Consider the following 15737-nt stretch of genomic DNA (forward strand, 5'->3'; position numbering starts at 1 on the left):
ATTTCCCTTTACCTGATACTGCCACCTGACCTGATTCTGCCATATGAGAGTCCGGAGCAAGTTCTGACCAGAGTGTCGATACCCATGATTTTCGGGAGGCAGCTTCAGCAAATCAAATTTCGAGTAGGAGAAAGGAGAGTTACTCTAATTCCATACCGTCGTACTAAAAATATTTTTATTTAGTGGATTTATGTTCTTAACTACAAAACCTGAGAGTTGCACTGCTATAATTTCGTAGAATCCAACAAGTTAACAGGATCCAATGCACCTTCAGATTTTCAAATGTAGCAAAATGCCATTTTTTCTGTAATTAGCAAAATCAAACTCTAGCAATGCAAAAACAGGAATAAAAAAATACATGGATATGTGCAACTGTGCTGAAATTACTGAACATTTACTGTTACTGTTTATGCATATTAGGCACATGACACACTGACCACTGAACTATGTTAAATATTTTTTAACTATATTAAATATTTTTAAAAACTTGTTCCAGGTATCAAGTCCAAATAAGACATTTCAAATACTAAACTCTCATAGCACCTTACATTTTTTCCTTCATAGAATTTATCACTGTTAACTACTAGTGTACTCTGCTCAACAATAAGCTCTATAAATGCAGACTATGTGTCTTACATTCATAGGCTCCCCAGCACTTACCACAGTGCCTGGTAAAAAATATGTAATGAATACACTGTTAAAGGACGAGTTTATAAAGTCTTTGAAGCTTTAATATTAAACTGTTTCATAAAGTCTGTCACTAAAACTTCTAAATTTGCATAGCAATTTATACTTGCTGACTTCCACATTTCCAAAATTATCATAAGGCTTGGAATACAACATAAACACTAATTTCTTTAGCCATGTCTGCTATAGTGACAAGGAAATGTATTCTTCTATGGCATTACTGTTTTAAAAAAATCTCCTTTCAGGGGACACCTGGGTGGCTCAGTTGGTTAAGCGGCTGCCTTCGGCTCAGGTCATGATCCCAGCGTCCTGGGATCAAGTCCCATATCGGGCTCCTTGCTCAGCAGGGAGCCTGCTTCTCCCTCTGCCTCTGCCTGCCTCTCTGCCTACTTGTGATCTCTGTCTCTCTCTCTCTCTGACAAATAAATAAATAAAATCTTTAAAAAAAAAAAAAAAATCTCCTTTCAGGCGCCTGGGTGGCTCAATGCGCTAAAGCCTCTGCCTTCGGCTCAGGTCATGATCCCAGGGTCCTGGGATCGAGCCTCTCATTGGGCTCTCTGCTCAGCTTTCCTTCCTCTCTCTCTGCCTGCCTCTCTGCCTACTTGTGATCTCTCTCTGTCAAATAAATAAATAAAATCTTAAAAAAATAATAAAATAAATCTCCTTTCATCTCCATGTAAATTAATATACAGAAGGTTTTAGGGAGATGAAGGAGGGTATGTTTTTCTTCTTTCCTTTTTTTTTTTTAAGCTTTCAGGAATAAATAAAAGAAAATACTGAATGGTAATAAGTTACCATATTAGTTCCCCATGTTCCATTTTCCTTAAAGGACAACAAATTAGAAAATTCCTAATGAAATATAATTTTTTTAATTCATCAGAAGTAATTCTCTTTAAGTAAAAAAGCTAATGTAAATATTTAATCTCTAATTTTTTAAATGATTCAAATGAAGTCAAGAAGTAAAAATAAGCCAGAATAAATTTTGTAAATAAAAATATATATTTATGCATATACACAACATGAAGATTCCTAATTAATCAGAACTATGAAGAGAAAATCAGAATTCAGACATCTAGGGTCAACATTTTCTAACTGCTTATAGATTTGAAACAACTCACTAAAGTTTAAAGTATGTCAAACATTTTAAATGGCTATGACATCACGAAATGAGTCACTGTAAAGAAATGAATCATTTCTTTACTGTATTTTGAAAGATGTTTGAAATCTGTAAGAAAACAGTATTAGTAAACTTGGAATAAGATTTGTACTCCCCTCCACTGGGAAGTCTGCCAAAATATATTAATTGTTGAGTATGTGTGCTACTGTACTGTTATACTTTACAATTTAATGTACAGGGGCATTAAAGGCATAAACCAGGCACTTTCAGTTGTTTGTGAAGGTAAAATTCCAACAACTGCTAACAAAGACTAGTAAAAAGTTTACACTACATAATGAAAAATCTCAGAACTAAAACATTAAATATTTTGCCAAATTCAAACTCAACAAGGCATTTAAATTAAGTACAGCTTTTTGTATGTCAATTATACCTCAATAAAGTGGTTTTAAAAATATATTTTACCAATTAAACATAATTAACAATTTTCTATTTCCCAGTGAAGCCACAACTTCCTTTGTGATCTAAAAAGTCTTAGCACCAACTCTTCTTTTAATTTTGAAAGATTTACGCTAACAATCTAGTCACTACCACTGAGAAATACATTATCTTTTTAATCTAAAATTTTAATATATGTTCAAAATTGAGGAAGTCAAGAAAATAAATTTTACTTTTGACCAAGCTGACAAGTCAAACATAATTAGTTTCTATAATCGAGAAATAGCTGTTCTCACAAGGATAATGTTATACCACTCTCTCATAGTTTTTATTGCATAGGTCCAAGAAACAGAATTTTTTTAAAAAAACTACAATTTTATTACCAATAACTGGTTTTCTAAAGTTTGCATGGGAAAGTATGTATTTCCACTTATATCAAACTAAAAGGTAGTAAAATTAGCTTTAACTTTTTTTGAAGTAAAGGTGTAACATATATCCTATATAAAAAGAAATAACTAGGCAGAAATGCAGGTCTATAGGCAAACCATAGGAGCAAGTTTATATATCGGGAACAAGTTGAGGGTTGCTGAGGGAATTGGGGGTGGGGGGAGATAGGGTAACTGGATGATGGGCATTAAAGGAGGGCACTCGATGTAGTAAGCACTGGGTATTATATGCAACTGATGAATCACTAAATTCTACCCCTGAAACTAATACTACACTATATGTGAACTTGAATTTAAATAGTTTTAAAACAAAAAAGAAAGAAATGCAGTATGTCTACAGAGACTAGCATTAGTATTGAATAATGTGTCTTTCCCCAGGGAGTAGTGATTTCAAAATAAAATAAAATTAGAAACTGGAAAAGATTAACAAAGTAGTAACAGTTTCAAATATAACCTATTTTTAATTTTACATTCTTCTTTCATTTTCAAGTGTTACTTAATTTCAATACCCTCCTTATCTACTGGCATAAAAATGAATTTTGTTTTCAAGAAAGTACAGCCTAACGTGACTCTTCAGTTTTCTGATCATTCTTACAAAAATTATAAACACTAATTTTTTTTAAAAGATTGATAGAGAGAGACAGTGAGAAAGAGCTTGAGAGGGGAGCAGGTCAGAGGGAGAAGCAGACTCCCCGTGGAGCTGGAAGCCGGATGCAGGAATCAATCACAGGACTCCCAGATCATGACCTGAGCCGAAGGCAGTTGCTTAACCAACTGAGCCACCCAGACACCCATAAACACTAATTTTTTAAAAATCTATTTACATATAATTGAGCTTCCTCCTGTCTTCTACATGGTTTATTCAAAATGAATGCAAAAATTTCAAAGCTGGCTGACATCTCTAAGCATACAGAAAAAGCCTTGCATCTAAAAATAGTTTGGGGGGCACCTTTGCTTTTGGTCCTGGGATTGAGCCCTGCACTGCATTCTCTGCTCAGCAGAGATCCTGCTCCCCCCACCCCGCCTGCCTCTCTGCCTACTTGTGATCTCTCCCTCTGTCAAATAAGTAAAATCTTAAAAAATAAAATAAAAATAAAAATAAAAAATAGTTTGGTACTACAATTTAAAAAAAATCACTGTCAGTGTTTCATAAAAATATATTTCTATGTCATATATCAATTTGATTACAAACACACTTGTTTATGACAAAATGGAACTGCTCTTAAGAGTTAAACTGTTTGGATGTAAGTTGTGTCAGGATGTCATAATCTCATATTTTGGATGTACTCAGTGACTCAGCTATTGTGGGGTGCTACTTGGGGGCTTACCAATAAAAACACATGAAAAAAAACTCTAGCTAGAGGACATTTAGATTATAAATACTGAGAGTTTGTGAGGACTATCCCAGACTCTTAGGTCTTAGCTAATCTAAATAGCTCTCCAAAGACAGGGTAATCAGTGCCAGCCACAGTAGAGGAGACGTTCACCTTCAGGGGTAAAAACCCAGCAGCAGTCCTAGGGAAAAGATCCTCTTGCCCATCAATACTTGCTAGATGTATCTTTCCTTAGCAACGTGCTCTAGAACAGGGACTTTTACTTTTGTGCTGGCAGGAGAAAATCAGTTCTTAGTTGGCTAAGCCATTTCTCCCTAGTATCAAGTCATATAAAGGTATACCTAAACTAAATTTGATTTTTATTACTATCACCTCTTGCTTGAAACAACAGTATGATTTATCTATCACTTGTTTGAAGTATGTTATTTATCTCATATGTCACTGGCTTGTGAAATTCCTTCAGTAAACCTGTGCTAAACAGAGGTCAGGCAAAGACAAACTCAGTCTCTGAGCATGATTTGCCCCAAACAAAATATACTGAAATACTAAATTGCCCTTCAACACATGAAAGTATCAGTAAAAACTATATATATATGTCATAACAAATCAGATCAGTCCACTGAAAACTGAGTAGGTTGAACAGGAGAAATGCCTTAACACAGAGCTTAAAAGTTAATACACATTTAGCAAATAAAAACCTTCCAAGTTTAAACCGAATGACAAATAATCAAATAAGATCTCTTTTCAGGTCCCCATCCAGGTTTACAAAACAGCAAAGTCACAAATGCGTAATTTATTAAAGGGCACTGTTCAAATAAACTGTCATATAATAAAATTCTCTTACAGTTACTTTTCTTTCGATTTACTAAGTATCTATGGATTACTGACTGAAATCCCTTATACTAGAAGTATAAGGAGAACAAAATGTCAGAAGTATAAGAGCAACAAAATGTCAGTATGATTTTAAGAAACCAATGGAATAAATATAAAAGAAATTAGAAAGCTTTGACATAAATCATGGTTTTGAATTGGTGATTTAAAAATCTCACAGGAAGGTCCCTTTTCAATTGTAAAAACACAAAATTTTAAGAATTTTATATTAAAAAATCCCATTCTACAACAGCTATTTGTGGGAGAAAATAAAAGCAGTAGAAGATATGACAAAATGTGAGGTCACTATGTTTCTATGAATGCTTTGTATTATCACCTACCCATAGCTATATGGTTGCAAATTACCATTTTCTGAAATAAATCAAAACTGAAATGACTAAAAAATTCAATTTACTTAGCTTAAGGAAAAAAGACTTTCTCCCAAGAACACCATCATTAAGAGATACTAAAAGCATAATGGGAGTTGTGTTTGTTATTTAATTGTTATAAACAAAAGAAATTAAGGGGAAGAAATCTGGGGAGTTCTGTGGACTTTAATTACAAGATCAATCAAGGAAACATGTGAATATGATATATCCAAAAGTCCAACTGACAATTTTTACTAAAACAAATATAAAATGTTAAAGACCAAAAAACCTTTTCATAAATTAAAACAAAGCAAATGCTTAACTGAATACTTTTAAGTTCTCGATAAACATATACAAGGAAAGGTCATAGGCTTACTAAAGGATCTAGCTAGCTACCCTTCCTAGCTTAAAAAACTCATTTCTAACAATAAGAGTTTCTGTTCTGAAATATTATTAGTTCCTGTGTTCCGTTTCCTTATCCTAGTAAGTTACATCCTATTTCTTAAACCAAAACAAACATTAATCAATGTTAAGTTAAAAACAAAATATCTAAATGTGTGTAAAAATAATGCTACCTAGATTTATATCTAAAATTAGTTTAATACCTTTGTTTCTCTGGAGAGTTTTCTTTTGTCCCTATAACTATTACTAGGAAGAAAGAACAAGAGTTTAAGGAAGCAAGAATTTGTATAATTTAAAAAACAAAGCGTGAGTTACTGTATTATTTATGCATTTAAAACAAATTGGATACTTTTCTTTAAATCTGTATATTTTTACCTAAACATGTTCACGCTATTAAAATTTTCAGTATTAAAACAATGGCTATGCCCTATGTATATCTCTAAGACTATGCAACATTGACTAGGCATTTATTTAATTTTGAAATAAATGTATGATGAATTAGTAACAAATTAAATTGTGGCCACTGCTTTGTAAAAAATTGGAAAGTGACTGAATTCTTTTTACATTAAGCATTGGGACTTCTATATTCAATAAAAACAATACAAAACAAGATAGAGAAATATGCAACCAACCAATATTTAATAAATATTTTAACAGTGGGGTACTCAAGATAGAACCAGTAGTTTAAATTAGTCTAAACTGCTTAAAAATTTTAGTAATAAAATAGAGTAAAGTATATATTCCCCATCCCATTTCTTTACAAACATAAATAATTTAGGGGAAAATATGTAATACATAAAAAATAGCACTCAGCCCAAATTAAAGGCCAAAACCTACCTAGTAATTCCAAGGGAGAAGTAATTAGATGTCAACTCTTACTTGCCCACAGTAAGCAGAATAATTTAGATAACAAATTTATTATAAAAGATTGTTAAAGACCTCTTTTTGGTCACCTTTGTTACCTGGGTACTCTGATACATTCCTCTGATCCTAGCAGGCCAAGCTGTCCATCAGAATCGAGACCCCACGCATACACCTGGCCTTTGTCATTTAGTGCTAATGTATGAGCTTCTCCACATGAAACAGCTACGATATTTTGGGCATCCAGGGCAACAACCTGCTCTACAGAAATCAAGAAGAGAAACATTATATTCTAGTTTTGAACTACCAATGGGAATAAAAGTCTTCATCTTGTACAAAAAAAAAGTTTAAGAAAATGATAAAATACAGACTAAGTATAACAGTAGTTACTGTGAAAAATTTAACAAGTATGTGCCATATAAAATTCTCATTGTGGTAAATACAAGTATACATCCTAGGGCATAAGCAACTCAAGTATTAAGTGACTCGAACATTTTGGGGAAGAAGTTAAAGGTTTATAAAGTTGCTCTCAGAAAGGCTCTTCATTCAAAGCCATAACCAGTAACAGAAGAATCCAGCTGAAAAGGGAATCATTCAAATATCCTGGGCCAAATTAATTAATAATGAAATAACTGACATATACTACTATGGAGTGATTCTGAAATTAATGAAATAATCTGAATTAGCAACTTCTGACAGAAAAGCAAATTCTTTATAGAACTCATCAATAAAGCATCTACTAGATATGCTGAGGGAACTGAAAGGCAATGTAACCGTAACAAACAGGTTTTAGTTTATGAACTGCCATTTTAACATGAAAGAAATAAAAACCCCATTATGTAGTTAAAATATATTCAAGTTTTAAATCCGAAAATAATTTAAAATACTGGTCCTTCATAAGATTATCAGTAGCTACTGACAAACCAGAAAAGAAAGTGAAATTGTTTCCTTAGTCTCCTTAAGATGTGTAATGTCTATCAGTTTTTTAGTACTACTACATTTTTTTAACATGTCATTTAAAATGAACCTTTTTTTAGCCTAAAAAAACTGTACTTTCTGTCTTCAATAAACTGAAAGCCTCATGCTAAAGAGTGGTTAAACTGAAATCAATCAGGATTTCTTAAGCTATCTTAAGCTATCTACACTTAAGCTCAATGTAGAAATGTAGCTGTTCAATAAAGAAACCAACCGCATCAGAAACGTTTAAATCCCTATGGTTAGAGAAACTCCCATTCTACCTGGATTACTACCCTGCCTTTTGGGGTGGAAGGTTAGCCCTACATAGCCTCTAAGAATCTATACAACTTCAATGATATTATTTGAAGTACTCATCTTAAAGTACTATGAGTTACTAACTCGTGAACCTGGTGAACAGTATGTGGAAGTTCATTATACTAATCTTTTACTATTTGTAGATATTTTGTACATGTTTTTAAATGAAATTATATTGTAAGAACATACAAAACAAGCAAAGAGAACAAGATATAACATATTGCCCTCCCCCAAAAAAACAAGAAAAAGGATTTACAAGTATAACATCATTTATTTACATCAAAACAGTACCATAAATCTTAATTATGAAGAAAGAAGTAAAACACTCAAAAAATCTGTTCTCTTTCACAGAGGCCCCAGAACTAAGTCAATGTATCTCCAAGACTATCCTCAAAGGAATATAGTAAGAGCAGAAAATGACAAGATGACAAGACAAATGAATAAGACTGGTCAGTTCAATAGCAAATGAAGAGTACTTAAATTAGATAGCAATGGCTATACAATCAAAGGCACCAAAATCCAAGAAACAAAGAAACAATAATCATTCATACCAAACACTAGTATTTACTGTATACCCTTAATGCTCCAAACCCTGGAGACACAATGAGAATAAAACATTTCTAGTCCTCAGAGTTTCCAGTCTACAGAAAAACAGATGAGGTAAGAACTGTGATTAAATGCTAAGATAAAGATACACAAAAGGCCCCAAGGGAACATGAGATACTCACTAAAACCTTAAGATACAAGAATTCTGGAAGACAGTAACACTTAACACTAAATCCTGAGCTAAGGAAAGAGGAAGAGATTCCACGTAGCCATTTGAGAAAATTCTTACAGCAAAACAAACTAAAATCAAAGTGAAAAGACTAACAGAAAAACGGGGGGGAAAATGTTATTCATACCTCGAAGAAATAATCTTCCCAATTTTTACAGACATAGTTGGAAAAAAAAAGACCATTAATTCAATGAAAAATGGACAAAAGATGTCAACTGATAGTTCAGAGAATAAGAAATAGAAATGGCCCTTAATCATATGAAAAGATGCTCAACCTCATTGATGAGAAAACTGCAAATCCAAACTACATTTAGAAGCCAATATGTTGATTTAGAAAATTTATAAAACCATACACTTATAACTTTATACTTTTCCACATGGGTTAACCTTTAAGCATCAATGTTTACATATATCAGGAGAATAAGAAAAGCCACCGAATTAGAGAAAATATCTGTAAAAGATAGATCTAATAAAGGACTATTATCCAAAAATACACAAAAACCTCTAATAACTCAATAAAAAAATAAAGAGCCCAATGAAAAAATAGGCAAAAGAACTGAACAGACACCTCACCGAGGACGATACACAGATGGCAAGTAAGCCTATGAAAGGATGTCCCACGTTATATAACATGGAATTTCAAATTAAAATGAGATACCACTATACACCTTATTAAAATGGCTCAAATTGCTGGAAAGGATAGAGAGCAACAGAAACTCTTATTCGCTGCTGGTGTGCATGCAAAAGGGTACAGCCACTTTTGAAGACAGCGTGGTAGTTTCTTATAAAACTAAACATACTCTTATCTTATGATCAAGCAATCACACTCCTTGATATTCACCCAAAAAGAGCTGAAAACTTATGTCAATATAAAAATCTACACAAAGATGTTTGCAGCAACTTTATTCATAATTGCTCAAACTTGGAAGCAACCAAGATATCCTTCAATAGTGAATAAACTGTGGTACATCCAGATGATAGAGCATTATTCAGCAATAAGAAGGAATAGGCTATCAAGCCATGAAAAGAGACACAGAGACTTAAATGCACATTCCTAAGTAAAAGAAGCCAATCTGAAAAGGCTACATTCTGTATGATTCCAATACATGACATTCTGGAAAAAGCAAAACTTTGAAGACAGTAAAAAGCTTAATGTTTGCTAGAAGTTAGGGGAAAGAGAGGGATGAACAAAGCACAAAGTTTTTTTTAGGATACTAAATAAAACTATTCTGTATGATACCAATACTGTTCTGTACAATACTACATGTTATTATGCATTTGTCAAAACCCAAAGATTGTACAACACAAAGAGTGAACCCTAAGGAACCCATGGACTTCGGATGACGTCAATGTAGGTCTGCTAATGGTGGTAAATGTACCACTGTGGATGGGCTGTGGACAGTGGGGGAGATTGTGTATATATGGAGATGGGGTATATGGGAACTCTATTTTCTGCTTAATTTTGCTGTGAACCTAAAACCACTCTAAAAATAGTTTATTAATTTACAAAGTTTATGATTATAATAAAAATCACACCAAGATACTATTTTTCATAAAAATTCAAAAGCTTGTTAACAACCTGTCGGAGAAAAAAGCACGCTTATATACGGATAACAGAACAAAACAGAACAATCTTTATGGAAAGGAATATGGTAATACCTAACAAAACATATCCATTTACTTTCTGGACCTACGAATTCAATTTCTACGAAAATATCCTACAGATACACCTAAGTACTAAAGAGTAGCAGAATATGCCATGTTGGCATAGGATTGTTCTGAGCTCAAAGACATTAAGTACAAATAGATACAAGAAAAGCTCTCTGCCTTCTCCTTACTGCCTAAAAGCATGACATAAATATGTGAAGGTATCCACCACTTCCTTCTCTACTAGAAAGAACAGAAGTTAATCACCAGAGACAACTCCAAACTCTTACCAGCTCAGAGATGGCACCAGGAAAACCTACATTACAAACTTTCCTAACTAGTGTTTATCTTAGTTTCCCCACCTATTTACCTTCCCACAATTGCCACCCCAGAAATTCAATCCTTTTTGCTATTACTTCTCTAAAAATTTCTTGTTCTTTTGTTCTGTGTAAGCCCATGCTCTATCACTTGAGTTACTCATCACAAGTTTATTAACACATGTGTTGGGGTCCCATGTATAAGTTCAAAGCATGTGTTAATAAACTTGTTATTTTTCTCTTGTTAATCTCTTTTGTCTAGACAGGCCCCAGCTAGAGAACCCAGGAAGATAGGGTACAAATACACGTGTGCATGTGTTTCTGTTTGTATGTGTGAATATGTGTATTATATTTGAAGCACTGTACATAGTAAGACTCGAAATATGCCAAATAACCATTAGTAAAAGATTTCATTTACCCACTGGAATACTATGCTCCACAAACAAGATGTTAATAATATTGAGGAAACTCTACATAGGGATACAGAAAGACCTCAAGAGTATATAAGCAAAGACAAAAAAAATATCAAGATGTGGAATACTAAATGATTTGTTACTGTGTTTGGAAATACAGTAGACAAATGTAAGAGCAAAACTTCCCAATGTGTATTTATATTACCTTGATTTTTGAACCATGTACATATGTGTCTATTCCAAACAAAAAATAAAACTTAATTAAATGCAACATTAGAGAAAATAGTTAAAGCCATGTACTAAAACCAATGTTTTCATTTTGAAACCAAGATGAACTCTAATTTTTTTCTACATACTAAAAATTCAAGACAAATAATCTTGGTTCTTTCAGAATTTTTGTCCCATCAAATTAATGAGATACCTATTCTGAGACTGGATAGCTACTTCAGAAACACACAATTAAAGAAACATAGTAACAGTTATATGTCCCAGAAATAGCATTTAATATAGGCTTCTCAGACAACAAACACACAAAACTCAAAACATCCCTGTACAAATCTTTAAAACTATTGTTTTTCCCAATGGCTCATCAAAACGAATATCCTCAATACTCCCAATTCCTAGTATACTAGAAAATCAGATCAGTGGTATACTGAGACACTTCGAACCTAATGAAATTACATAGTTGAATGCTTAAAACAAGATTGCCTGAAAAGAGAGTCAATGATAAGCAAGAATAAAGGAAGAATAAATGAACCCAGTAAAACAAACAAAAAGAAATTCACTAAGCCCAACTCAGTGATGCCACCTGTGAGAAAGAAAACAGAATTCATACCAAACCCAATAGCTAACATTTATTATTTGCTATGTACTGGGTACTATGCTACCAAATTTTAATCATTAAGCTACATTTGACTTTCAAAGCAAAATTAATAGAGAAAAAGGAGGAATAAGTGGGAATTAAATTCACTTCAATTAGAATTAGTATGGATATGTAAGTTAGAGGACAGAAAGCAAAAGAAAAACTTGCCAAGCAAGCCCATTAAACAGTTGATTCCCTTGATAAAGAGAGGTTACAAGAAAATGTTGGAATTATGAACGTATGATGCTAAAGTTTTAATAATGGCACATGATTATTACAGTCAACTATAGTTCAGAAAAGAAGTTATCCCTCTAAAAAATATAAAACAGATAAAATATGTGGTAAGTGTTTACTGTTGGTCATTGTGTTATTCTTTCCATCTTTGTTTAATGCTTCAAATGCTCATATAAAGTTTGAGAAGAGTCTTAACACTGTGTTCGTATCAGTATTTATGGCTCACAAGAACATTTAGTTTGGGGAGGCACTAAAAGGCAAAGAAAACAAGTGGTGGAGATTACCTTAAGAAAAAATGTGTTATTCCGAGACAGGAGCAAAAACAGAAAATATAAAGAACAAGAGAGATGTAACATATCTATCTTGTAAATACTGATAGCACATACATTCTAAATACATCTCTAATAAGTCCTACATCATCATTACTTCTGGTTGTCCTTATACTTACATTGTAAAAATGCAGTATTTTTGAAAACTAATGGTGCACTATTTTAGTAAGGAGGAAAAAGCCATCATCTTTACTACATAAATGTAAATACAGCCACTTTTAGACTTATAAAAACAAATTAAAATGTTCAACCTAATGACAGATTTTCAATATCATCTATTTCCTCCCAATTACCTCTGGATATATATCTGACTTCAGCATTTGTTCATAAACAAATTGTGTCAAATAAATTTTGTGTCACACATATTGTAAAAGAAGAATACAGCTGCACATCCTTTTAGCAATACAGGATAGATCTAGGTTCTTGTTGCAAAATGTTACATGATAAAATCCTTCCTATTGAATAACTAACTGGATAAAAACATCCTATTTCCTTTAGGACCTAAGAAATATATTCATCAATTCTTGAATTTGTGAAAAGAGTTCATGTAGCATACTATCTCCAGACTCACTGTTTAAGAGTTCACTTAAATGATCAATTTCATATTATCATACAGTGATGATCTACATTCACCTTGTGATTTGTCCAGTAACTGTGAAACATCTTCCTCTGTCAATTTTGTCATTATGGACAGAAATAAAAAATCTTGCATTCTCAATTTTGCATTTGTACTCAATGAGAGCTATAAAAAGAGGAATAAAAGCTACAAAGACAGTGACTTGAGACTTCTTTCATTTTCTTAAAAGCTAGTATAAAACACTGCACAATGTATGAAGAAAACAGTGTTAAATATTGATGATTTATTTCATGGCACCATCCTTCTAGGAAACCCCATCATTGTTCCACTTACAATTTTCGTCTGTTTATTTTAGTCTACCTGAGAATATAATCAATTCTCATTATAGGGCAAGAGTTATGTTTATGAACTCACCACAAATACTTATTTACCAAATATTGGGTTAGGCTCCCGCAAGCCTCTGATCACATTTTCATGAACTGATCAACACATAACCTGTTTAATGTGTGTTTCTGCTTAAAGACATCTTATAATTAATACATATTGATTCACTAACATTCAACAGCACTATAACTCATGCTTCAATGTATTTATCTAGTACGGCATATAACAGCCTTCTTGTGCTTAGAACGCCAGATAAAGCTTCAGTACTACATTCAAGAGGTCATTTTAAACAGTGAAATCACCAATAAAAGTATAAAAATGTAAAATATGTGGGACTAAATATACTGCAAAAAGGATACTTGTTTAACAGTATGAGAGCTGAAACAAGAAAGCAGAGCACTGTTTTGCTGAACCTCAGCTGGGAGTGTGGACATCAAGAGACTCAATTATTATGCAGCTCAGCATATATGTGTGTCCAGGAATGATCATAAAATCTCTGTGAATATTTACTGACTGACCAAGGCTGATTTAATAACAGTAAACATACACACTTCACCTTAGACAACCAGTCACAAAATACACAAGATGGTCTATTAGTAGTCTTTTTGCTAACCAGGGTTTAAACCTGATACTAGGATATAACCAGCAAGGGGTTCCTGGGTGGCTCAGTCCATTAAGCATCTGACTCTTGGTTTCAGCTCAAGTCATGATCTCATGGGTCTTGAGATCAAGCCCTGAGGGGTGAGCTCCATGCTCAGCAGGAAGTCAGGTTGAAGATTCTCTCCCTCTGCCCCCACCCCACTTGCATGTACAAGCTTTCTCTCTCAAATAAATGTTTATAAAAGAAAAAAAGATACAATCAATAATATGCTCTGAGAACCTTATAAACAAAAAATACTAATAGTAAAGAATGCACTGTCTTCTCAAAAAACAAAAAGGAATGTATTGCCTCCTGGATCTAAAGGTAATACATACTACAGAAACAACATTAGTAACATTCATAACTATCATCTCTTAAAAGCTGATTATTCAAAATTCTAAAACAGCTGATTTGAAGAAAATTTGAACACTATCATGTTACTCTGTATCCTCTTTCACCTACAGATCTCGAAATCTTGCTATAGGATACGTGTTCTCCCAAAATGTATGTTTAAATCCTAACCCTCAGTACATCAGAATGCAACCTTACTCGGAAACAAGGTCAATTATTAGTCAATAATTAGTCAAGATGAGGTCATATGGGAGTAGGGTAGGCCTCTAATCCTCAAAAGGGGAATTTTGGTCACAGTCACACAGGAAGAATACCATATGAAGAAATCCTGACAGCAAACCACCAAAAGCTAGGAGAGGGCCCTACATAATTCATTCATAAATCAGGGACTAGTTGGTATGAAAGTACAATTACCAACCAAGATCCCAGTCCACAATTAACCTTAATTCTTAATGTTGTCAACAAGTTTAATGAAGTTCTACACATATTTTTAATTAAAAGGAATGGATTCCAACAAAGGCTGAACAACTATCAATGTTTTATACAGGGAACAAAAATCTTTGCTGATGTTGTTCAGGTTTATCAACGTCTAAAAAACAATACTGTTAGGAGCGCCTGGGTGGCTCAGATGGTTAAGCGTCTGCCTTTGGCTCCGGCTGAGGCATTAAGCCCTGTGTCTCGCTCCCTGCCCAGCTCAGAGTCTGCTTCTCCCTCTCGCTCTGCCTCTCCCCCTGCTTGTGCTCTCTCTCTCTCAAATGAATAAATAACATCTTTTAAAAGAAATAAAATAAAAAATAAAAAACAATACTGTTATCGATAGCAACAAGCACAGTAATTCGGTAACAAACACTGAGGTCTCAAGGAATAAACTTTATTAAATAGCTAATTTTTAAAAAACACCATTTCAACGTCTTACTAAAAGTTTAATTCTGCCAGAGCTTAAGTTTCAAAATCCACTAATACTCATTAGTTGCTATAAATATGGGTTTCCTTTCCCTTCTCTCCGAATTTCTCAAAACTCTTAACTAGAGCAATGGAAAGCACACTTAAAATCTACCTCTAAAAGTTTAAAGTTTATGCAATACCATTAGTATGAAATTTGTATAACCTCATTCTTATTTAAAAATATGTCACACATAGACCCAATATATATGCAGAGAAAATACTGAAAAAATAAATACTAAATTGTCAATACTGGTTACCTACAAATGGCTTTTTCTTCTTTTCTTCTTTAATTGTTCATAGAACCATATGTGTAGTTGATGCATTTTACGATTTGGCTTTTTAAAGATGAAGACATTAATTACTTGGAATTAGGGAATGGCACCAATAAATAATTCAGAGTGGTTTTTTCCCCCTTTAAATAACCATAGTGCTAATTTTATTACAGAAGTAATAACCAAAAGGCAACTTCAT

General features: G+C 33.2%; 1 protein-coding gene across 6 annotated transcripts in view; it reads right to left on the reverse strand.

Moving 5' to 3' along the window:
* The window catches only part of HERC4 (HECT and RLD domain containing E3 ubiquitin protein ligase 4), a 131309-nt gene that overhangs the window by 94520 nt on the left and 21052 nt on the right, over positions 1-15737 (reverse strand). For all 6 annotated transcript variants that reach the window (XR_006821272.1, XM_046027439.1, XM_046027437.1 and 3 more), the window contains exon 3: positions 6622-6781. Coding sequence is in view for 5 of the 6 variants with exons in the window: in XM_046027439.1 (XP_045883395.1) it covers positions 6622-6781 (160 nt within the window). In the remaining variant the exon portion in view is untranslated. The remainder of the gene's footprint in view (positions 1-6621; positions 6782-15737) is intronic.

This window comes from Meles meles, chromosome 13, assembly GCF_922984935.1.
Source record: "Meles meles chromosome 13, mMelMel3.1 paternal haplotype, whole genome shotgun sequence".
Lineage (NCBI taxonomy): Eukaryota > Metazoa > Chordata > Mammalia > Carnivora > Mustelidae > Meles > Meles meles.